General features: G+C 46.8%; 7 protein-coding genes across 7 annotated transcripts; 3 read left to right on the top strand and 4 right to left on the bottom strand.

Moving 5' to 3' along the window:
* Positions 1-233: 233 nt before the first annotated feature.
* N7455_008638 (bifunctional urea carboxylase/allophanate hydrolase) lies at positions 234-4,785 on the bottom strand (the record flags this gene model as incomplete). Its single annotated transcript, XM_065605926.1, has 15 exons — positions 234-484; positions 544-947; positions 1,004-1,433; positions 1,492-1,648; positions 1,702-2,038; positions 2,098-2,250; positions 2,312-2,563; positions 2,615-2,648; positions 2,704-2,925; positions 2,995-3,013; positions 3,070-3,365; positions 3,420-4,140; positions 4,189-4,474; positions 4,540-4,659; positions 4,715-4,785. 15 exons carry the CDS (start codon positions 4,783-4,785, stop codon positions 234-236), a joined length of 3,753 nt encoding a protein of 1,250 aa, XP_065460875.1.
* Positions 4,730-7,679, top strand: N7455_008637 (Zn(II)2Cys6 transcription factor domain-containing protein; the record flags this gene model as incomplete). The annotated part of the gene is made up of 6 exons (XM_065605925.1): positions 4,730-4,920; positions 4,983-5,070; positions 5,138-6,407; positions 6,487-6,717; positions 6,767-7,065; positions 7,140-7,679. The coding sequence occupies 6 exons, from the start codon at positions 4,730-4,732 to the stop codon at positions 7,677-7,679; spliced, it is 2,619 nt and encodes an 872-aa protein (XP_065460874.1).
* Positions 7,680-8,185: 506 nt separating this feature from the next.
* N7455_008636 (uncharacterized protein) lies at positions 8,186-9,158 on the top strand (the record flags this gene model as incomplete). The annotated part of the gene is made up of 3 exons (XM_040962471.2): positions 8,186-8,340; positions 8,458-8,877; positions 8,945-9,158. Coding segments are annotated over 3 exons (789 nt in total), but the record flags the coding sequence as incomplete, so codon positions are not given.
* A 751-nt stretch (positions 9,159-9,909) lies between these two features.
* On the top strand, positions 9,910-11,614 carry N7455_008635 (uncharacterized protein; the record flags this gene model as incomplete). The annotated part of the gene is made up of 2 exons (XM_040962473.2): positions 9,910-11,353; positions 11,418-11,614. Coding segments are annotated over 2 exons (1,641 nt in total), but the record flags the coding sequence as incomplete, so codon positions are not given.
* A 345-nt stretch (positions 11,615-11,959) lies between these two features.
* On the bottom strand, positions 11,960-13,141 carry N7455_008634 (tellurite-resistance/dicarboxylate transporter family protein; the record flags this gene model as incomplete). Its single annotated transcript, XM_040962472.2, has 1 exon — positions 11,960-13,141. The coding sequence occupies one exon, from the start codon at positions 13,139-13,141 to the stop codon at positions 11,960-11,962; it is 1,182 nt and encodes a 393-aa protein (XP_040807083.2).
* Positions 13,142-14,674: 1,533 nt separating this feature from the next.
* N7455_008633 (ankyrin repeat domain-containing protein) lies at positions 14,675-16,921 on the bottom strand (the record flags this gene model as incomplete). Its single annotated transcript, XM_040962475.2, has 1 exon — positions 14,675-16,921. One exon carries the CDS (start codon positions 16,919-16,921, stop codon positions 14,675-14,677), a length of 2,247 nt encoding a protein of 748 aa, XP_040807086.2.
* A 4,229-nt stretch (positions 16,922-21,150) lies between these two features.
* On the bottom strand, positions 21,151-21,903 carry N7455_008632 (uncharacterized protein; the record flags this gene model as incomplete). The annotated part of the gene is made up of 1 exon (XM_040962611.2): positions 21,151-21,903. One exon carries the CDS (start codon positions 21,901-21,903, stop codon positions 21,151-21,153), a length of 753 nt encoding a protein of 250 aa, XP_040806946.1.
* Positions 21,904-22,628: the final 725 nt, after the last annotated feature.

The raw sequence follows: 22,628 nt of genomic DNA, 5'->3' as shown, positions 1-22,628 counted from the left end.
AAGCCTTTCACCTTGACACACCACATAAGAGACGGGCGCTTATGGTCTAGACCCGATTGGATCAGGATCACTCCCATTATTTGCTTTGAAAAACACAAAGTGAAGGCTTAACCCCGCAATTTTTTCTATCTATATATAACCTTCGACCTAACAATCCCACACAGCTTATATATTATCCTTATATATCGACAACGGCTAAGTGGACGGGAAGAACTAGTTTGCATGGAAACACATCAAATCTTTCTCAAAAATACCAGCGCATCTCCGGCCCGAACGGTGTCGCCTGGTTGGACTAGCACCTTCTCAATCGTGAAACACTCATCAATGCCATCTCTCTTGTCCCCATCGTAGGAGACGGATACTTCCATCTTCATTGCCTCAAGTATAACAACAACTTGAGCAGAGCGGATAACACTTCCATCTGTAAAGTTGACCTTCCACACGTTTGCATCGAGAGGAGCATACAATGTAAGAATGTCAGGGTCTGGTGATATTCTGTCAGTATGCTAGAATGCTGAATGATTTGCAAAACTTGGAGCTGACCTTCTCTCAGAAGCGTAATTTCATCAACGGGGACGTTGCTTTGCGCTTTCTCGGCCATCCATCTGTCCATTGATTCCTTTTCCAAGGCTAACATTTTTACCTGTGCCGTAGCTTGGCGAGACTTAAATCCCGCTACTTCGTCTCTACTTTCCTCAAGAAGACAGTTGTGCGCCCTCATATCGAAAATGACATCTTCGTACTGGAATTTGTAACAACCAGACCGGAAAAGCGCCATATCACGCTCAAGCTCTTCCTTGTCTACTCGATAGAAGGTAATCTGGTCGAAGTCACGGAACAGACCCGGCTGACTTGGCGAGAAGTCGGGTTTGACTCCCAATTGGTCGAAGCATGGAATGGTTTGGCCCGTCATTTGATATCCCCCGGGGGCATCAACGGGATATATGCTGTTAAAAGTAGGATGTCAGTTTGGTCAACTTTAATAGTATGAAAAAAAGCTTACTTCATGCATGATCCACCCCAGCTGACACTTCCTTCTGGGGTGTACACCCGGCTAGGGTTCTGCTTGGGGCATATCAAGCGATAGCGGGGATCAACTGGCAGACAAATAGTATCGCCACAGAAGAACCCGACACAAATCGCCATGAATTCGACCGAAAGGAAAATATCAATCAGTTCATCATACGTAACCCCATTTATATTAGCCACGAAGTCCATGTTATTGGGTAAGAATGGAGCATGCGGTCTTTGTGTCTCTATGTATCGCTGGATGGCTTCTTGTTGAGCCGGGCTTTCGAAGCAGATGGGAAGACGGAACTTCCGGCTTGGGACTTTTGAGCTGCTGAGATCTCCAACGGCCCTTTGCAACGATACCAAAAGGTTGATAAGGTTGTCTTGGGAAAGCTTCAGACCATCGTAGTGGATCAAGAGCGCTTTGGTTCACCGATTATTAGTGAAAAATCAAAAGCAACGCTGGAGAGGGAAACTCACAATTGCAGCATCCGGTGGTCTTGTAGATTGCCCCTCTCAAACCTTCGTCACACGCTTGAGACTCCTTGAAAGCCTGGTCCAATGCGGTCACACGGCAGCGATGATTAAGATTGAATTTTCCATCGCCGAACTCGACCAACAAGAACTCATCCCCACCCTATCAGCAGCAGTTAGAAATTGATGATTATAGTAACCTGAACGATCGCTTACCTGTCTAAATGTCATGGAAATTCCACCTTCAATCAGTTCGGTTTCGTAAATCAACGCCTTTCCCCAGTTGCCAGAAACAGTTGACTCTGGCAATGTGGAAGCGAATATTGGCTTGATGGAATCCATATTGCACTGGCCGGCTACAAGTGCGGAAACACTTTCCATGAACTGTTCTAATTCAGCACGAGCACGAAGAGCATCTTTCAATGATACTCTGCGGTATTGAATAGTGTCGCCAGATTTCAGTTGACCCATACGCCATAGACTGGCTTTCACGATAGTCGTAGAGGAAATGAAGCCGCCAAGATCAGGGGCGTCAACGGGGAAGATGCAAGGACTGGAATGGTCAGTTGAGCTACTAGGGTTGATGTCAAGAGATTTGCCATCGGGACTTACCTGTCTCCTGTCCAGTTCAATGTTCCGGTAGGGTACCCATATTCAATCACGTTGCTAGGGTGTTGGCCACCCTCGCCCCCATCTTCCCTTGCCCATCTAGGAGTAGGTCCCACAAGACGAATGCCACCTCTTGTGGCATTATGCGAGACGTTCCTGAAGTCAAACAGTTAGAAGTGCCTTATAATACCTCCTTTTACCTACTGGTATAACATACCAGACCGTGTTATAGATCATGTCAATATCTTCGGATACAATATAGCCCTCATCGTACGGGCCAACCATAGCATCGATTTCCCAGTGATTGGAGTATATGGGATGCAAATGGGTAGGCAGTGAAATCCCGGGCTCTGCTTCAACTGCATCGAGCTTTGTAATGGCCAACATATCACCTGGAGCGAGCGATCTTCCTTGATACCCACCAATCCCAAGTAGAGGTGATGTTGATCTTGACCCAAAGTATGGCGTGCTGCATATAGTTAGTTCTGGAGTGGAGAAGAAGCATTGATTTATAGCTCACATTGCTGGAAATCCCCCAAGAACGGCGAGATATGCTATCAGCAAGTTAGTAGTCTAAACCCGGAGTAGTAAATATTGTGAATATCATACCTCGGCATCCTCCGGATCCATTGAGCTTTCCAATTGATAGCGTTTGACCACGTTTGATATAGAGTCGTGTCCACATTGGCACTTCGGCCCTGTCAAGCGTCATATCCATTGGAGCACCGCACACAGAGATGCATGCTGGAGCTAGGAAACGTAGTTCCGGTCCTTTCAGTGTGATCTCTAGGCCTTCGGTGCCGGAAGGATTCCCAACCAAAATGTTGGCAACTGCAAGCAAGATATATTGTCAGAACTCTATGCACGTAGAAAAGCAGAAATTGTACGTGATGGGTGTACCTTGAAACGCCAAAGGGTCCTGATATCTGTATGTCAGCTGGTGAATCTTTTAGAGCCTTAGGGAGTTTGGCTCACCATTGGTCCTGCTTGTGGAATTCCTCGCCCAGCACTTGGACGTCCTGGATAGTCTTGAATTGTTGTATACAAACCTGGTGATATGACATCAATCGCAACGGGGGTGAACTCGAAATCGGCCAAGAAGTTAGTCAACGTATGCCCCTTGCAAAATTTATTAGATTGAATGATGGCGTTCAAGAATTCCAAATTTGTCGGTGGTCCACGGATTTTTGAGTGTGATAAAACATCACCCAATTTTGCAATGGCCGCTGCCCGGTTGGAATCATGCACCATAACCTTTGCTATCATGGGGTCTACGGTAGTCGAGTCAGCCTATGTATTCATATGACATGAAGGAAATAACTGACCGTAATATGTGGAAATTCGAGTTCCAGTAGCGACCCACGTGTCAATTCGAGTGCCACTTGTCTCCTTCCATTCAACATGTTGAAGCAATCCAGGGGATGGAGAGTAGTTTCGAGCAGGGTTCTCTGCATACACACGAGCTTCAATCGCACAGCCTTCAGGCTTGTCTGGTTGCAAAGATTTCAGATAGCTCTTATCCAGGCCTCCAAGATTGCATAACTCCCGGTCGGCTTGTTGAAGCATGAGCTTTACAATATCAAGGTTGTAACAGAGCTCGGTGATACCGTGTTCGACTTGAAGACGAGTGTTCATTTCCAGAAAGAAGAAATCCCCCGATACGTCATCAACTAAGTATTCAACGGTGCCTGCAGATCCGTATCGAATGGATTTCGTCAAAGCGACCGCCGCAGAGGTGAGCTTTTCACGGAGACCTGGGTGTTTTTCCACGAATGGACTGGGGCACTCTTCGACAACCTTTTGATGACGGCGTTGAATTGAGCACTCTCGTTCTCCGACATGAATTGCATCTCCCAGACCATTACCAAAAACCTGGACTTCGATATGATGACTCTCAGGATAGTAACGTTCCATAAAGACGCCGGCATTCTTGAACAAAGTTTCTCCTCGGGAGCGGACTTGTGTCAAAGACTCTCTGACCTCTTCCACTGAGTTGCATATCATCAAGCCCATACCACCACCGCCACCTGTGGCTTTTAGCATAACCTACATGAAATCATGGTTAGTAGGTATTTTTTGGCTGTGAACAGTTACAGGGAGAAGTACGGGGTATCCCAATTCATTTGCCGCTTCCACTGCCTCGTCTTCTGTGACGAGCAGTCCCTGCGTCCCGGGAACAATTGGGACACCGGCTGCCACAGCGATCTCACGAGCGCGATGTTTCAGCCCGAACGCTTCAATGGCTTCAGACCGAGGGCCTACAAAAATCATCCCGGCATTGGCGATAGCTTGGGCAAATTCCACATTCTCTGACAGGAATCCATAGCCCGGAATAATGGCATCGACTTGATAGGAACGGGCGATTTCGATTATTGAAGTTCTATCCATTATAGTTTCAGTTTCGGCTTTGTGGCGCAATTCTTTTGAAAGCGAGAAAGGACAAACCCGTTGATGTATGCGGTAGAATCGTCACCTGGTAGTAGGACAGCCTCATCTGCCGCCCGAATGTGGTTTGAGGTTGCGTCGGCGGCAGTGTATATTGCGATCGTACGGATACCTAGCTCTCTATTGTAGACGAAGAGTTAGCTATGCTGCTTTTGATAATGGGCACTTTGCTTACTTGGCTGTTTTGATAATGCGAACGGCGATCTCACCGCGATTTGCGATCAGCAAAGTCTTTAATTTCTCCATTGTGATAGTATTGATATCGACTTCTGGGAATTCGCAAATAGATATTAGTATATCCAATTCCATTCGGCCGAGGTCCACCCCCAGACAAGCTTATCGCGGTCTCCAAGTCCCCAACGCGAAACGCCAAGCGTTGGGGTAATTAACGTGCACCCGACTGGCTGGAAACCACCGGTTATCTCGGGGACTCCTTCATAAAGGAACCTGGATATCCCCGGATCGGATCATTTGGCTTATCTTTCGCTTTTCATGTCTTCTCATGCGAGAGAACACAAACGGGTGTACCAGGTATGTGGGCCTTGGCCCCTCGATCCCCCCGCATTTTGTAGCCGATCCTCTCTGACGCTGTACACAGGCTTGTGAGCCTTGTAGGGAGAAAAAGGTGCGTTGTGAGTTGGGATCGGCCGATTGTCCGAATAAACCACCTTGTGCGCGATGCCGCAGAGAGAGCAAACAATGCTTTTTTGCCGCATCAAGGACCAGAAAGACTGCTTCCACAAAGCGGAGAGCGCAATCACCTCTTGTCCCAGAACCTAGATCGCAACACGCAACTGGTGTTCCTGATTTGGCAGTGTCTCACGGCAATCTACCTCCTGCTGTAGAAGAAGAGAGTCTAGAAGATGGACGTGCTGCAGCTGCTTTGCTCGAGGGTCACCCCCGAACCTATCATGATGCATTGACATTGCTATCAGAGGCTTGTGAGCACACTGAGGCCCGGAGGGAGTCAACTGATGGCTCGCCGCCGTCTAATCGTCCCCAAGACGCCAGGCCAAATCCCACTGACCCAGCCCTGGGGATTCATACCGATGCTGCCACCAACAAAGGCACCGATGAGGCTCTTCGCGCTTGGTCCAACGTCCGTTTTGTCCGTGGCGGACTTTTCACAGCAGAGGAAGCGCTAGACATGGTCGATCATTTTTACAACTTCCAGTCAGCCTTCTCGCCCGTTGTGCCGGAATACTTTCGCAGTCATTCCCAGCACGCGACGCTGATCGAGGAGGAGCCCGTATTGACTATCGCGATATTGATGATTGGATCGCGTTACCGAAAGTGGACAGGACCGGCTGCGGTCGCACGTTCCTATATTGTTCATGATCGGATTTGGAGATATCTACAAGGAATGATTTCCCGATTGTTCTGGTCAGAGGACCTGTTCGTAGGTGAATTTCTTTCTCTCAAAGACCCTTTTCTTGGTCCTGGAAGAGGCCCACGATCAACATATATGGACAGTTGGTCGCATGGCTTCCGCACGTTAGGAACGTGCGAGGCATTGTTGCTGTTGCTGGATTGGCATCCTCGGGCTCTCCACTTCCCGCCCCCAGATGAGGATACGTCGTCAATCGTGATCCCTGAGCCGAAGCGACCGCGCAAAACTGCTAGTACTACTGGATATTACGGGCCCGGGTCCGGACATGACTGGCTCGCTCGATCAGACCGCCTATGCCACTCTATGCTCTCCACTGTTTTGATGTTGGCAACAGAGATGGGGATTTTCTGCGAGGATAATTCATTTTGGCAAGATGAGATCAGAAACGACCATCAGAAGATGGTTTGTGACCAAGAGAGATTTCACCGTATACGGTGCTTGATATGGGTTTATGCGACACAACAACCGGGTCGACCAGGTAGACATCCCCTCCACAAACGCATCCTGTGCGACACCTTTGAATGGTTGATACTAATAAAGAGTTTGGAATACGGTAGGACGAAGAAATCCTGCGCAATGCACTCCCATAAAAAGCCCAGACATAAAGAATGACGATGCAACGGAATGCTGGATGCGCGTCGCGATTAGTATGAAGAATGCAAACGACCTTCTCTTTGTGTCACCCAAATATACGGGAGAAATTATTCGCAACGGACAATACCTTCGGATTGTTCACAGCCTCGAGCCACTTCTAAACAAATCAATTATCGAGTTCGATCATGCCAAGTGTATGTATCAACCCTGAAGCTGTGTTAACCAACGCTCATTTCAGTGTAGTGGCGAAGCAAACGCGATATATCTTGAGCATTGAGTACGAGTATGCACAACTCTGTATTTTCGGCCTCGCTTTGCAAGCTGCAATCAGCCGAAATTGCCGTGATGACATAAGTTCCAGACCAGAGAGATGCTCACGAGGTACTTCACCTGAAGAGGAGAAGTATCTAAGAGGAACTGTTCAAGCTGCTCGCACTATACTAAGAACGGTGCTCGACGATCTACTTCCGCATGGAAGTTTAACGTATATTCCTGTGCGATCATACTCCAGGATTCTCGGTGCGACTTTGATTCTTCTCAAGGTAAGTGGCTCTTCTCCATCACTCTCATTTATGCAACCCTTTCTCTATTTCATTATCCTAAATCGTGGAATCAGTGCTGCGCGGCGGGAATTAGCGAGATCGATGTACCCATGTCCCTTGATCTGGTTCGGCGAGTCGCTGTTGGCCTCCGTAACTCTGCGGTCGATGATACACACTTGAGTACGCGCTGGGGCGATCTTCTGGAAAACCTCGCTAGTAGACTGCAATCGCGCCTAGCCCAACCAACCACGCCGAAAGCGTCTTCCATGATACTCCCATCGCTAGCAACTCTGTCAAAAGATCAACCAGACGCCTCTCAGGTCCCCCACGTAACACGCCTCTCGACAATACATTCCTCCCCTCAAGATATACAGGTTCGAGCTAACCTTGAACACAATAATATATTGGATCTCAACCAGCCAAGTTCGCTTGATGCTAAAGACACGCAGTTCGATGCGTGGTCAATGTGGTGGGATGATCAATTTTCTCAGGTGAACCTCAATTACATGCCTTGGTTTCCAACTTTGGGGCTTGTGGGTGGAAATGGAAGTGATCCCCTAGTCTCAAACGATGCTGCTGACGGTATCTTTGAAAGTGTTGGACTAACCCATTGATTGAGCCTTGATTGAGCATTGCTAGGAAACAGGGATAGCTACTTGTATATAGCTAAGCTGTAACTTTGGTTCCATCGTACCATAATAGACCCATCATGTCTTTGGCTAAGTTACATTTGCCCACTCCTTTCTAGCATTTTAAGATGCCAATTAAAAAGGCGCGTTTAGTCGCAGGTAAATATTGTGTGGCGTCCTATTCGATCGCATATTTTGTCGATCTTAGACTAAAACAAATGCAAGGTCTTGGGTGAATTCAGTTCGGATAATACAGGAAAGCGGTTTAATTCCGAGCCGGGTCTCCAAAAGGTGGACGGACCTATTAACTAGTAGCACGAGCTAAGTAAGATCCGAACTGTTCCAACTTCAAACCGACTTGATTTTATGTCTTTTCATTCTTCATCTTTTTATCCTTTCTAAACTCAACCCGAATTACAAAAATTGAAGGACTTCTGAGAAATCCTTGAAACATCCCACTCTCGCATTGCCAATTTCACCCAACAATCGAGCAACAGTTTCCAGCTGCAGTTATGGGACCTATCAAGCACAAAGCCCTGATCAACGTCGATCTCGGAGAGGGGTTTGGAAATTGGACAATCACTTCAGATGAAGACTTGCTTCCATTCATCGACCACGCCAATATTGCTTGTGGATTTCATGCCTCGTATGTCCTTTCCTTCCTCTGTCCGACTCCCTAAATTGTGACTGCGAATCGGTCGGAAATGTTACGCGAATATACCTGAAGACCATTATTTTGACTGACACATCTTTCTATTGGTAGTGACCCCCTCATAATGATGGAAACCGTCCGCAGCTGCAAGAAATATGGCGTGAAAATTGGAGCACACCCCGGCCTGCCAGATCTCCAGGGCTTTGGCCGTCGTGAAATGAAACTTTCGACGGACGAACTTACTGCAATTACTATTTACCAAGTTGGAGCACTCAAAGGGTTCTTAGATCAGGAAGGAGTACCCCTTCACCATGTCAAGCCCCACGGGATGCTCTATGGTATGTGCTGTAGAGACTATGAGACTTCCAAGGCTGTTTTCAAGGGCATCCCCAAGGGTGTCAAGGTGTTCGGGCTTCCAGGTACTTGTATGGAACAAGCCGCCAGAGATTTAGGGCTGGAGTTCATCGCAGAGTTTTATGCGGATGTCAAGTACAATACGGATGCTTCTCTCCTGATCGAGCGCAAAAAGAAGTAAGTCATTCATTTGTGCCTTGTTCTCACTATTATGTTCTAATCTTGTTTGCTTTCACTATTTCAGGGCTTGGGATCTTGCCGAGGTACGCACACGCGTAACACAGCAGATGGAAACATGCACTGCTCCTGCAATCGATGGATCGACCTGTGAACTACCCGTCAAGGATTATCCCATCTCCATCTGTTGTCATTCCGATGTTCCCGGGTGCTTGGAGTTGGTGAAGGAGACAAGAGCCGCTGTCGACACGTTTAACAAGGCTTACTTCCCCAACAAGTAAATAGTTATATATAGAAATGAACGTTATTTTACAATTACTGAATTAGAAAAAATTCCCTTAAATCAAGATGGGGTTTTCTTGTGCTGAGATCAACGTCTTTCTGCGAATTTATCATTCTGTTCTTCCTTGTTTTCCCTTGACGATAAGCCAACTGGTGTAAATAATTGGAGCTTAGTATTTCGCATTGTTTACAACCCCAAATACCCCAACTAAAGTGACCCCAAATACTTCGCAATGGATGTTGATTGGCCATATCCCGGATACCGGGAGACGTCGTTTGGAGTCGAATCGAAAATGGAGAATCCGACTGGATAGTTACTTCCTATCTTAACAATTAAACTTGACTCCAAATAGTAGCCAACTCTATGCTCGTCGACCACTGAGACCCATATTTAGAGTGATAACGTTAAATGGAAAGGGGAGTGGATCGGCCATGCGTTGCGGGGGTATCACTTGGCGGCTTCCCTCCCAGTAATACGGTCAGTTAGATTTCAACAAAAGCCGCCATCAGTTAGAGTTAGCTCATTTTTATCCTCGTTTTCCAGCCGTGTGCGATAAGGGAATTCGGAAAAGCTCTATAGTTAATTGAACACTGTATCTTATAGGGTTGGGGAAGTCAGATAAGAAAAACCTATTAAATGTGACCATTTCTTGTTTTTTATATTTGAACTCGAGTTGATACCCCAATCGAAACAAAGTACCCCAGAAATATATATAATAAGTACCCCTGAAGAGCTGAGTCGTCTCGAGCAAAGCAAAGATGGATGATCCTCTTCCCATTCCCGGAACGGTCCAGCAGGTGGATGTAGACCACACCCTGCGCCTGAGACACAATAAAGAGCAAGAAGATATCGTCCTTATTCCTCTCCCAAGCTCTCATCCCGATGACCCTCTCAATTGGTCCCGCTACCGCAAGTTTCTGAGCGGCGCCTGCCAAATGGCCTGGTGTTTCTTCGCCGCCGCCCTCATCAGTGGTCTGTCATCCTCCTATCTCCTGATCTCGGAAGACACAGGTATTTCTGTGGCAGACCTCAGCACAGGGAATGGCCTCATGTATCTCTTCATGGGCTGGGGCACTTTGTTGACCCAAAACCTTGCGCAGGACTTTGGTCGTCGACCGGTCCTGTTGGTTGGCATGTTGGGCTCATCGCTGTTGCAGATCTGGTCTGCGTACATGAAGTCGGTGGGTGAATGGTACGCCAATCGAATTCTTCTTGGCATTTTTATTTCACCCCAGGAAGCCTTGATCGAGCTCTGCATTGCGGATATTCACTTTGCCCATGACCGAGGCTTCCACATGGGTATTTATAACTGGACTTTGTGGTGCGGTGCATTCATGTCGCCTATTGCTGGTGGCTTTGTTGCTGAGAGGTTCGGTTGGAGATGGATTCAATACATCCTGGCCATTATTTGTCTCTGCTTCACCGTTGTAACATTCTTTGGCTTTGAAGAGACGATGTTCTTCCGCCAAGTCAATATTCAGGAACCGATGTTTTCCTCCCCCAAAGACACCAGCGATCTGGAGCCCTCCATCTATACCGATCGCAAAAGAGTCTCCGAATCCAAAGAGCCAGATAGTGTCGACATTACCCCTGTCGCTGTGGACGAGAGTTATCAGATTAAAGCATACGCCCAGAAGCTGAAGGTGTGGGGATTAAGACACCCTTCTCAGCCCTTCAACTTCTTCCGATCAATCCTTCTTTCCTTCCGCCTTCTATGCTTCCCCACGAACATATTTTCCGGTCTTCTCGTGGGAAGTATTCTCGCCTGGTACAATGTGCTAGGAGGATCCTTAGCGGAAGTTCTAGGCGGTGCCCCCTATAATTTCACCACAGAGCAGATTGGTCTTACCTACTTCGCCAGTGTGATAGGAGTCTCGATTGGATGCTACTTCAGCGGCTGGCTCAGTGACATCCTTGCAATCAAGCTGGCCAGAGGAAGAAACGGTATCAAGGAGCCCGAAGACCGTCTCTGGATGTTCTTGGTTGCCATCGTCGCTCATCCTCTGGGGTGCATTCTTTACGGTGTCGGAGCAAGCCACCACATCCCATGGATTGGAGTCGTCATCGGAATGGCCTTCATCTGCATCACCCTACCGATGGGATCTGGTCTAGCCATTGCCTACATTATTGACAGTCAAAAAGAGCTGGCTGGAGAGTCAATTGTGACTGTTATTCTGATCCGTAATACAATTGGTAAGTCGAAACGTCTTACCGAAATCAATTAATATTCTTCAGCAATCTGACAAGACTTTGCTAGGTTTCGCTTTTGCATACGCGGTCAATCCCATGATCACGAACATGGGCCTGCAGAATACCTTTATTCTAATAGCAGTTTTGGGAATGGTTTTCTGGAGTGGTTGTTTGCTATGGATCAAAATTGGAAAGTCGGCTCGGAGATCCATTGCTAAATCCTACTGGAATCTAGTTGAGACTCATGGACTTGCTGCCCATTAAGCTTGTTTTCTTTTATCCTTTTGGAATTGATTTTAACTTTCAGGTCGACGGCCAGTATCGCAGAAAATGTTATACAGAGTAAATATTTCAGTCATCATTCTACGCTCTTGCAGGGCAACAGGCGGCTATTACCTCTTGTATTAGTGTAGAGTATTGATAATGCGATCCTTGCCAACTTAACAGATGTTGAACGAGGCATAACAGGTATTATCTCTTCTTGCTTCTCTATATAAAATGGCACAATGTACATTCATTTATCAATCTAAACTCCACAATAACACACATAGCTCTTCGTCCTTGTGGGCACGTCGTTCGAATTTATTTCAAACTGCCTGGAACCCTTTGTCATGAAAGCTCGTCTTCAATTCCTCTCTTGTCATCCTCCGGCCATAACATCTGACGTCTCGCAACTGCAAGTATGGTAGCACTTCCCACACCCAACCACATTATAACTTGCAACACAGTCAGAACCGAAGTGACCCACAGGATAGCTGGTGACTGCAACACCTGCCCGATGCTAATTGTAGCTATAATAAATCCCGTGTTTGGGAATACCATGCCCCAATACACAACCGACATGGGGGGAGCCCCCGCACCTCCAAAGATTTTAGTAGAAGCCAAAACGCTAATAGCAGCGATGCACAGGTGGAAGAAAGCCATAGTCCAAACAAAAATAGCAAAGAACGAAGCAATCACTAATGCAATATCACCAGTGCTTACAGTGACGTTTCCGGCAGACATGGGATCTGCGTATGAAATAATATATCGCGAAGGGAAAATTTTCACGCCCTCCTTTGCCATTCCAATCAATGCAAGGGCTGTAAAGCTCCACGGTCCGACAGCAATAAACATCTGTGGCCGTTTAGCCGGTTCTGGAAGACCGTGTTTGGCAAGGAAGTATTGGTATTCGGCGTAAATGAGCAAAGACATGATGAAACCGAAGCCTTGTAATGTAACGCCGCCGATGAGAATGGGTAGTGCTTGGTCTCGTGGTTGATTTGCTGCAATGGATGATGCAATCGTGCCGGAAAGCATGGCTGGGAAGGAGGGTAGTAGCTGGGCGATTGGAAAAGGTTGCTGGCTAGCCATGGCTAGATGGTACAGGTACCAGTTATGGAATATGGCTGAGAGCGTGGAAATGGCGGCGTAGACCCAGAAGACGATTCGGAGGGCCACCTGCAGCCAGGGGCCGCAGGCGCTGGTTCCATAGCCTTCTGCTCCGAGAATGATAGTCGCGATAGCTAGTAAGCATGTGGGCATGTAATAACTTTCATTGCCATCTCGGAATGACTCTTTGAGGGCGGTGGGTCTAGACATGAAGCGTATAACCATGCATGCTGTGATCGCGAGAAAGAAAGCCAAGTTGAAGATGTAAATGATCTTGCCGATGATCTCAAGTCCGGTAAATTGGTGAGGCGTCCGGGAGAGGAGAACAGCGATGCCTCCAGTAGCCATAGACATTGAGTACCAACCCCATTTTATCAGACAGAGTCGGTCCTTGAGGGTCACCCTATCGTCAAGAACCATTTTGGCTGATTTGAGGTTGGGAGGTGCATACTCGCAACAGATTGGAAAGTTTTCGCCGTATATGTGAAAAAAAAAATTATCTCCGCGGATCACACGGTGGATCACTCAACAACCAGTTTCAAATCTCAAGGGAACGGATTTTGTTGGACGAACTAAATCGGGATTCAATCATGAGACCCACTAGGCTTGTACAACATTCGTTGTGTTTCGGTACTTCGGCATGCCGAGCTCGGGATCTGTCCGAGCTCGGGACACTCAAAGCTTGTTTATGTGTGATGTCATTTTTCACACTTTTTTCAATGGAAAAGTAATACTACCTAGGTAGGCATCAATAATTACTAAAAATCGGAGTTTGGCCCCTGGCGTCTATGGGACTGCGTAGTCAGGCACAAATATCGGGGAAAAGAAAAAAAGTTCCACATTCGTATCTCGTCTTCCCAACCATTTTCAGTGGAGTTAGATGATGTTCTTAAGTGGCCAATACAACAGTCTCTACATCCACACACGAATCCACTCCTGCTATCGCATTCATCGTTCGGGATGCCTTACCCGCGCTAAGCCTTCTCGCACGGCCCCTTGGATAACGCCCTCTTGAACAACGGTCTTGGCGATGCTCATACTAAGCCTGGATATTTGGCATGTGTCTTATGTGTGACCATTACTCCGTAGTCGGGTGCTGCTATAGCGTCGCGCGACTAGACTGAGTCGGAAGATGTCCGCACTGACCTTTCGATCAAAAAGATAACAGCACTAGGTAGCTTGGCATCTGCACTGCAACAACAGTCTGGAAGGATCGAGCAAAAGTACCTCGGGCTAATTAAAGCCAATCTGTCCGTGATCACTCACGACTATTTTTTAAAGAGTCTGGGGTTTGAGAAACTAGCATCGCATAGTAGGTTTTAGCATTAGGTACCTGTTTCCCGAGGCCAAGAGCAAAGATCATGCGACGAACGAATAGGCGGAGCATTGATGGTGCGGCGCGAGCCGAGTTTTACGCGCATCACATTCACGCGCGATGAACTCCGCCCCCAACAATGGCAATCTCCACACTTCTATCAAAGCGTCATAATGCGGACCAGGATCAAACATGGATGTCACTCCTTCCAACCGAAAGTAGAAACATTGCCCGATCCCCACAGTTAAACAACCCACAATGTTAGTAGTCGGCCATCGAGCACCGACGCTTTCCAAAGGCACAATAATTACAAGATAGTTTTCGAGGACAAAAGCCGGACCCAACCTTGTAACCGAAATATGTTGAAACTGCGAAGGTAATGCTACAATGCATTTTTATTCAGATAGTCAAGGCCAAACACAGTAGAATAAAAGTTTTCACATTGGGTTTCAAATAAAACATAGTTTCCTGATTTTAAACTTCGAATTATCGTTCTCACTAGAAAGTTTGAGCACCGAGATACCAGCAGATTACGGACTATCTTACTACCGCGAATATAAATGTTGATAAAGTCTTGGTATTATGGAGAAAATGCCTTGGAGCTATACAAAAGAGGGATATCAAATGAAAACAAATAATCACTGACGAGCATTCTTCAAAAGAAGCTCAGTTCCTTCCGGCCAGCCGGAAGAATTCGCAATATCCAAAACCGTCGTACCAGTCTCATCTTTCTGAGTAACATCAACCTGACCACCCTTCTCAATCAAAAGCTGCAACAACCGAAGATCGCGGTCCTCAATGGCCTGCATAATCGCGTTCCAGTCACGGTAGCATTTATTAGGATCAGCGCCCCTTTCGAGAAGCAACTCAATCATGGCAAAGTTACCATCGTCACATCTCCGGATCGCCTTGACGAGTGGCAAATGCTCACCAGGGGCATTGGGGTCGGCACCAGCCTCGTCCAGAAGATAGCGCACAATAACCCAGTGACACTCGCGCAGGGCTGTTGTCAGTGGCGAGAACACGCCGCCATTCTTCCACTCTACGCTGGCGCCGGCTGCGATGAGTAGTTTGACGTTTTCTAGTTGGTTTGCGTAGACTGCTTTCTCCATGACACCCTTGTGTGCGGAAAGATCGGTTATACCGGGCAAAATAAGTCGTAGCATGGTCGGCGATTGAGCCGCCATGTATATTGGCCAGTCTTTGCCGCGTAGGTTGGGATCGGCACCATTTGCCAATAGCCATTCTAGCATTTCTGGACGGTTCTTCCGGATGGCAGTGGTCACGGCAGTGTGGCCCTGCACAGTACGGTCGTTTGGATTGGCGCTTCCTTGGTGCACGAGCCAATGCAGAGCCTCCATATAGTTTTCCTGCACGGCGCACTCGATAATACCTGGTGGCTTGCGGAGATCTGCGCCGGCTGCCAACAAGTCTGGGAGGAAATGAAGACGTTTATGGGTGATGCACTTCCAGGCCGGGTACTCAGATGCCATCACATTGGGGTCAGCACCGTGATGGAGAAGCAAGGTGAGAAGATCGGGGCGGTCATCGCGGATGGCGGAGCAGAGCGGTGTGTATATTCCATCTTTCTTGGAATTCGGGTCCATACCCGCCTGCAGCAGGACGCGCACGGCATCGATATTGTTGACACCTGTCGCTTGCTCCATAAGACCAGGGGTCTTTTTCACATCGGCGCCCCGCGCGAGCAGGATGCGCAAGCAGCCTGGGCGATGGACAGCGGACCAGAGGACGTGCTCGGGTCCTGGCAGGTTTGGATTCGCGTCTTTGTTTAATAAGACTGTCACGATAGATGGCTGATCACTTTGTACAGCTTCGCATAGTGCGGTCTTGCCGTGGTCATCTTTGCGATTGGGATCGGAACCAGAATTTAGCAAGGTTTCGATGGCTTGCAGCGGTGCGCGTTTGTGGATCGCTTCGATGAGTAACGTTGTGCCATCACGCGTCTCCTCTTTCATATTGATGCCATGTGCAAGCAGAGTCTCCGTTAGATTGGCGCTTGCGGCATCGTGAATTGAACAACCGAGGCTGATCTCCTCAGCAGAAGCTGTTGGGTTTTGATTGGCCAGCCGGTGCGGCAGTTCCCGGTGATCAAAGTACGGGGTCTTCGCGGTCTCACGAGACTGGGGGCTCAGGAAACCGTTCAGGGACAGAATCGAGGACATGTCATCCGTGATAGTTTCGGCCTCTTGACGAATGCCTTGGTTGAGTCGGGATGCGGTAAATGATTCCTTAGGGGGCACAGATGGCGTCGACCGCATGGAATCAGGCGACTGATGCTGACTCGATGAGGATCGCTCATGTTCGATAGACTTGGCCTTGTTTATGCCCATCACGGAGCGGCCTTTGGATACGCGATCGAGCGCGGCCGCTAGGCCAGCGTATCCAATACCCACGGATTCTTCCGGGTGGGCGTCTCCGAGCGACCAGTGGAAGGCCATACCACTCATTTGGAGAGTTTCGGTGGTCTTCTTCAGCGACTCATGAATGCGATTGAGCTCATGGCCTGGCCGATTCCATCCTCGCTGAAGCTTTCCCAGTGCCCCGCGATGTTCATACTGAACAAGCTTCAAAATGATCTTGTCAAGTTGTTGGAAGTCCCGGTATGTGGAGACGAATTTCTTTTCCACCTCTTCAATTATAACATCGGGCAGGGAGCGATTGGCGCCGGCTAGTTCTGTCACTCCAGCTTCAATGGCCCATAGCATGCGACAGGTGTCGAGGAAGGTATGGGAAAGTTCTCGAAATCCGTCGGGAAGGTCATTGGTGGTGCTGAGGTAATTCAGCATGTGCACCGAGATCTGGTTGCCTAATTGCGTGGCAAGAGCCGAGATACTGCAGATGGCTTCCTCTGGCTTGGCCGGCATGATTGCAATGAGAGCTTCACCTAGACAGAGAGGGGAAGGAGATACATAAAGGAGTCAAAAAATGAGAGTGGAGATTGCCTAGATAAACATGGGGGGCAATCTGGCCCGGCCAAATTTGGGGCCAAACCCTCCATCTATAGAGTGGGGCCAAATTAGTCTAACGCTCGCTCGGTTGAACCTTCCAATGAACCTCGGAGCCTTGGAAATTACTGTCAATCTCAATCTGGGGGCGTGTACCATGGTTTAGTATCCATTAGTGTATATTGGACCCATGGTTCAGCTGGATCATTGTATCTGGATCCAATCTTCCAAGGTTGGTCCGCCTGAAATCACCCAAATGTTCGTTCTGTCGTGGCTTTTCTCGCACACTTGAAATGGTTCAAACATCAGAAAATAGGGAATAAAGTTATCCAATATCTTCGTAGAAACACCGAAAAAGGGACTTGAAAAAGGGACTTGCGCTTGGCCTCCAGTGCGATAATGGAATGTGGGTCCAGAGAGTCACATAGGTGACTACATGTAGGTGATCGCTGCAGTTGAAACACATACATGTCCAAATCGGAAGAACGGTGCATTCAAACCAACTTAAAATATTGACAGTTGCCCTGGACACGTGGAATAAATTTCATCCTTTGGGGTCAATTGAACGTATCCTCCCATTCCACTCCTATGCAGCCATATCAATATCCCGCCCATGAAACATTTTTGGCTTTGGCGCTATCCTGCGCCCCGCTTAGCTTCCCATTGACTTTCTCGATTTTTGAAGCCTTAACAAGTGACTAAGATGTTTCACCATTGTTCACTAATTGTTCCCTAATTGTTCCTTAATTGTTCCCTAATTGTTCCCTAATTGTTCCCTAATTGTCCTGTCCCTACTCCGTAGATGACCCTAATTGTCCCGCCCCTACAGTGGAGATGATTTCGAATCGGAATCGGAATCGGAATCTTCAGTATGGCTTCGTCGCAGAGCTTAGGACATATTTTTCGCAGTCGCATTCTCAGTTTGTTTGTTTCACAGGTGTATATCGCATTATCAAGTTCGGTGTTCTCAGCCAGCCATAATTGTGGAGTTCATGTGTATGGCGGGTCACACCGGCCTAGAGCTCCGCAAAGCCCATAAAGCCCATAGCCCAACCCAACCCAACCCGCAAATGGGCTGGGCTTTGGGCCCTAGTACTCCTATCTAGATCCTAAATATATATCAAGCAATAAAATAACCTTTTTTATAGTATGTCGACCTCTACTAGTCGGATTATCTTTGAATTAAAATATATCTTATATATAGCTACTGTTATTATAAACACTAAATTTGAATTTTAAATAACTAGTAAAAGGGTCAGAATACAATATTGTATACCGATTACAAGATGCCGGTTGAACCCCTTTCAATGGGCTTTAATGGGGGCCCATAGTGGGTTGGGTTGGGCTTTGCGGAGCTCTACACCGGCCCATCGGATAACGAGAATTTTATTGGTAAAGCAATTTCCTACGGGGTCTTTCTACCTGAAAACTAAGGTTTCTAAAACACTTAACTAGTTAGTTATACTTGCTAACTAACTAGTAGAGCTATAAATTCCTTACCATTTTATTTAATCTACATACGAATAGAGTGTGTGAAAAATCAAACTATAAGTGGTACCACTTTCAGTTAGGCCGATCGGGGTCTTACATGTACATAAAGTATAACTATATATCTCCGTGCCAATGGTCTCGTATATAGCAATATGTTGTAGGTAATATAACCTTTTAAGAGAAAGGGGGATAATTTAATCTCAATATGTAAGCAGATCAAGATTAATTTATTAACTTATCAACAGATGACAGGGGTAAAAAGAAACCTTGGGGTTAAATCTGACCATTCAGGTGGAGGCGGAGAGCCCAGGGGTAAATTAGTCAATTGCTGAACCGCCCCAGGGCTCATCCGATGAGCCGCCCTGTCCCGCCGCACACGTGGCTAAATCACGATTCTGAGACATGACGCTTTTTAAGTTTCTGCAATACCCCCTTCGTTGATAATTCTGTCCGCCAAGCCTGAGCTAATTTTGAATTACGCTCTAGAATGCATTTACTATGGAATACTTGATACTCTATAACCCTATGTATTGCCGAAAGTTCAATTAATGGCGGCCTTTCTATAAGGATAACTATTCATCCAAAAAAGAATAATCGAGCCTATATGGTAAATATAATTAAGACCAAGCTTTCCTAGGTGGGTGGCACGTTGTACTCCATACCCAGTTGTTTATAAAATATTAGATCACTAGCGCAAACTGATCGGCATGATTTGCATAGACAAAATTAATACGGAGGGGCTAGATAACCGACGCCCCACCCCTTGCCAGCTAATTATCAAAGATGTATGATATGGGAATTGCTAAAGTCCTGATGCTTCACCTCCGTTATCACCTAAGTGATAGAACAGTTCTTTTATCTCACGAAGAAAAGCTTTGTAGAATTTGGGTCTTATCTAGAGTACATGGTAGGAATCGGTACATTTTGCTGTTGCTCTACCCCCCTTGGCAACTACAGTAATAAGGTGCTAAAATACGGGGGAAATACCAGTGGAAAAAGATCAACAGGATCTACATGGACAGAATTGTTGCCAGGGGGGGGTATCGCTCTTTTATGATTGTTAGGAATCATGAACATAATATATCGTGCTGGAATTAGCTGTAGAATCCTTTAACCTTTACAGTTACACTATTTCTGTCGGCGCATAATATAGGGATTCCAATGCCGTAGGTTTTCGCATACTGTACGTACGGTCCAATTAATCGTGATATTGAGGATCCCGGAAGGCTTTACGATACCTAGGTACATCTTTATAAGTTTTATCACTGACAAAACACTCCACATAACTAGGAACTCTTTTATCATTCCCACAAAATACTCTTCAATTCTAAGCGTGACTTTAACACGGCTCTCATCGAAGTCCATGAAAAGAGGGTACCAAAACGGCATATTGATCTCCAGCCTCAAAATATTATGATAAAAGATGGAAATGTGGTCGTTACTATAGACTGGAACCGGTGTGGTTGGTATTCAGAGTACTGGGATTTTGCTAATGCTCTACTTATGTGGGGCTGGCAGAGTGCCTGGACGGACTACGTGGTGCAAATTCTCTTCAGCCATATCACGCTGAATTATTCATGCACTCTTCTTTGATGGAGAAGCTATTGATTTAACTGGCCAGTAGTACAACATGTTCTGAGCTATATACAGCTAGAAGAGATACACATCTTCTCTACCTCATGGTATAAATCAGGAGGCAAACAATGAGCAAAAAGAGGAGATAAAGGCAAGACGAAAGTTGCCGATTGTGTAATGACGTCTACAAGTAGCAAAAAATCAGGCTTCACTTTAAGGTTCTGAAAATCCAAGATTAGCACACATTATGTGTCGTTGTCGTTGCTGCCCATGGGCTAGAAGGGAAAAACTACAATTCATACGAAGATGAAACAAAACGTAGGACAGGTAGGTGGTAAGCACTGATCGCATTTCTACGCGCAAACGGTCATATCATCCTCACCGTAATGACTCAAAAGTATATACGGCATCCAAAATTAGGAGGAACAAACGTTAGGTTTGTCATTGATATTGAAAATCTGCTCGGTCAAGTCGAGGCTTTACCATAGGTGTTCCAGTCGACCCCCCCACCGGCAGGGCACGCGTTATCAACTTCAGCTCGGAATCATAATACGATATTCTGGGCAGATTTGGAGAAATTCTTGCCGCGCCATTAAAGTTCACCTGACAAAACAAACTAGGAAGAACATCGGTCAGCTTGATTTGCCTTAGAACCTTGAAGTGTTTAGATCGTGATCTACCCAATCATATGTGCCGATCTAGGTCAAGCACGGCCAAATGGGGGATACCATGATCATCTTCAAGTATGGCAATGGGATGGCTCTTGTCTTGGTTTTTCATATAGTTGATAGGGATTTTAGAGCTTCTCACCATCGTAACTTACATATGTCGCGCAATAGGGCGTGGATTACACGTCTTCTGGTGAGAAGGGGCTGACAATTCTTACCAGAGATGAAGATGGATATTTTTGCCTTTGTCCTGGAATATCTTCTGTTATGGAGCTCTCCTGAAGTGAAAAAATCTTGATACCATGGGGCTTTCACAAAATGAGAAGTTATAAACATTAAAATCCCGACATAAAAGGTGCTGAAGACATTGAAAGACATGACCGTGATACTGAACATAGATAATGATAGAGGCTCTTAAGAAAGCGAGTCAATGCCTGCTCGCTTCACATGGTTGATGATAGTACTGCAAGTTTCGTGGAAGCGAGCTTCAGTGATGTTCAGCTGAGGATCACTGATGGCGTAGAGCTCTTTTTCTTTAAGATCAATAAAGGCCTCAAGCGCCAAAACAGTGGATAATTCCTGAAGCATAAGGCAGAGAGCAAGATAAGGCGTAAACATAGCCCCCCGAGCATTGGCGACAGAGAAGTTATCCTCCAGTGTAGCAATAAAGTCACTAGTGTTATCGAAATCGGCTCGTCGGATATTGAGAAATCTCATCATAGCAGGTTTCAGAGCCCTGTGATGTTTACCGCTGAAGTGTTTTTTGGTATTCGCCATAAAGGCGTCCGCCAGATACACATCATTGCCGTGAGCGCGAATCTCAAGATAGAACTCGTTGCTTACGCTCAATTCGAGCCATCTGGCGACTTGGCACGAAAGTTCGTGCCATTGTTGTCTGGCGGGATCACTGCGCGACGGGCGGGGCAAGTTTGCATCGATCAAGAGGTGCAGGTTGTGGTCTGTTAAAATGTGCACCACTTCGTCGTACCAATCATCGAAATCCTCTGCATCTTCGAGGCGAGGCGAGAGCTTGGGCAACACGACCGGATCAACGTCGGGTAGACCCGTGGTCTGGTCGACTGAGACTTGATACCAGTTGCGGTCGCGTGACGCGCCTGGACTTCCGATGCTCCCATTTGTCCCATTGCCGTTGGGTGAAGTGAACATGACCGAAGCCTCGCGCCCAGGGCGCTGAATAGATTCAGATGGAATTATGGCGAGGGATCAGGGGCACGTCTAATTTGAGAGGCTGATAACAGTGGGTGAGTCGCAGTTCAACAGTGGGGGTATGTTGTAATTGAAAAGACTTTGAACGAACATTCGATTTTTAAACCGATCTCCGATAGTGTTGTTAACGTGATTGGCAAGGTGGCTGAAACGTGACAAATGAGGATGAGAGGAGATCGGGATTGTCTCACCCACCGAAAATCAAGCATGGCGTGTCCAACCAACTTTCAGTCCGGGGAGAAATCCAGTCGGTGACAGGTAAGATTATTATTTTATCTTTCACGACGTGTAACATTTCAGAATGGGCCGTAAATCCGAAGCAATATGAAATTCGCTTGGGGATCCCAATGTTGGCTATTTTAGCCCTCGCTCACACATACCACGTTTTTCCTCCATTGATAACGTATATATCACCATTGCAGTCATATATATCACGAATCTCATGGTTACGACACCTGGGCTCAAGTTCAACGCGTGGACTGACTGATTTAAGTGGGCCCGCAACGCGTAATGTTATACAGTAAGTTTACCACACATTTATCACAACTGTACCCGACTATTTATAGCAAAGGGTCTGTCTTTTGATAGACCTGTACTTTAATTTAGAATCGAGATGGAAGCAAAGGCGAAGAGAAATAGATCGAGATTCTAATTGAACCTTGTCT

Source organism: Penicillium solitum, assembly GCF_028829755.1.
Source record: "Penicillium solitum strain IBT 25940 chromosome Unknown utg000005l_segment0_segment0, whole genome shotgun sequence".
Classification (NCBI taxonomy): domain Eukaryota; kingdom Fungi; phylum Ascomycota; class Eurotiomycetes; order Eurotiales; family Aspergillaceae; genus Penicillium; species Penicillium solitum.
Note: the sequence above shows the minus strand (reverse complement) of the source record. Positions and strands in the feature narration are given on the sequence as shown.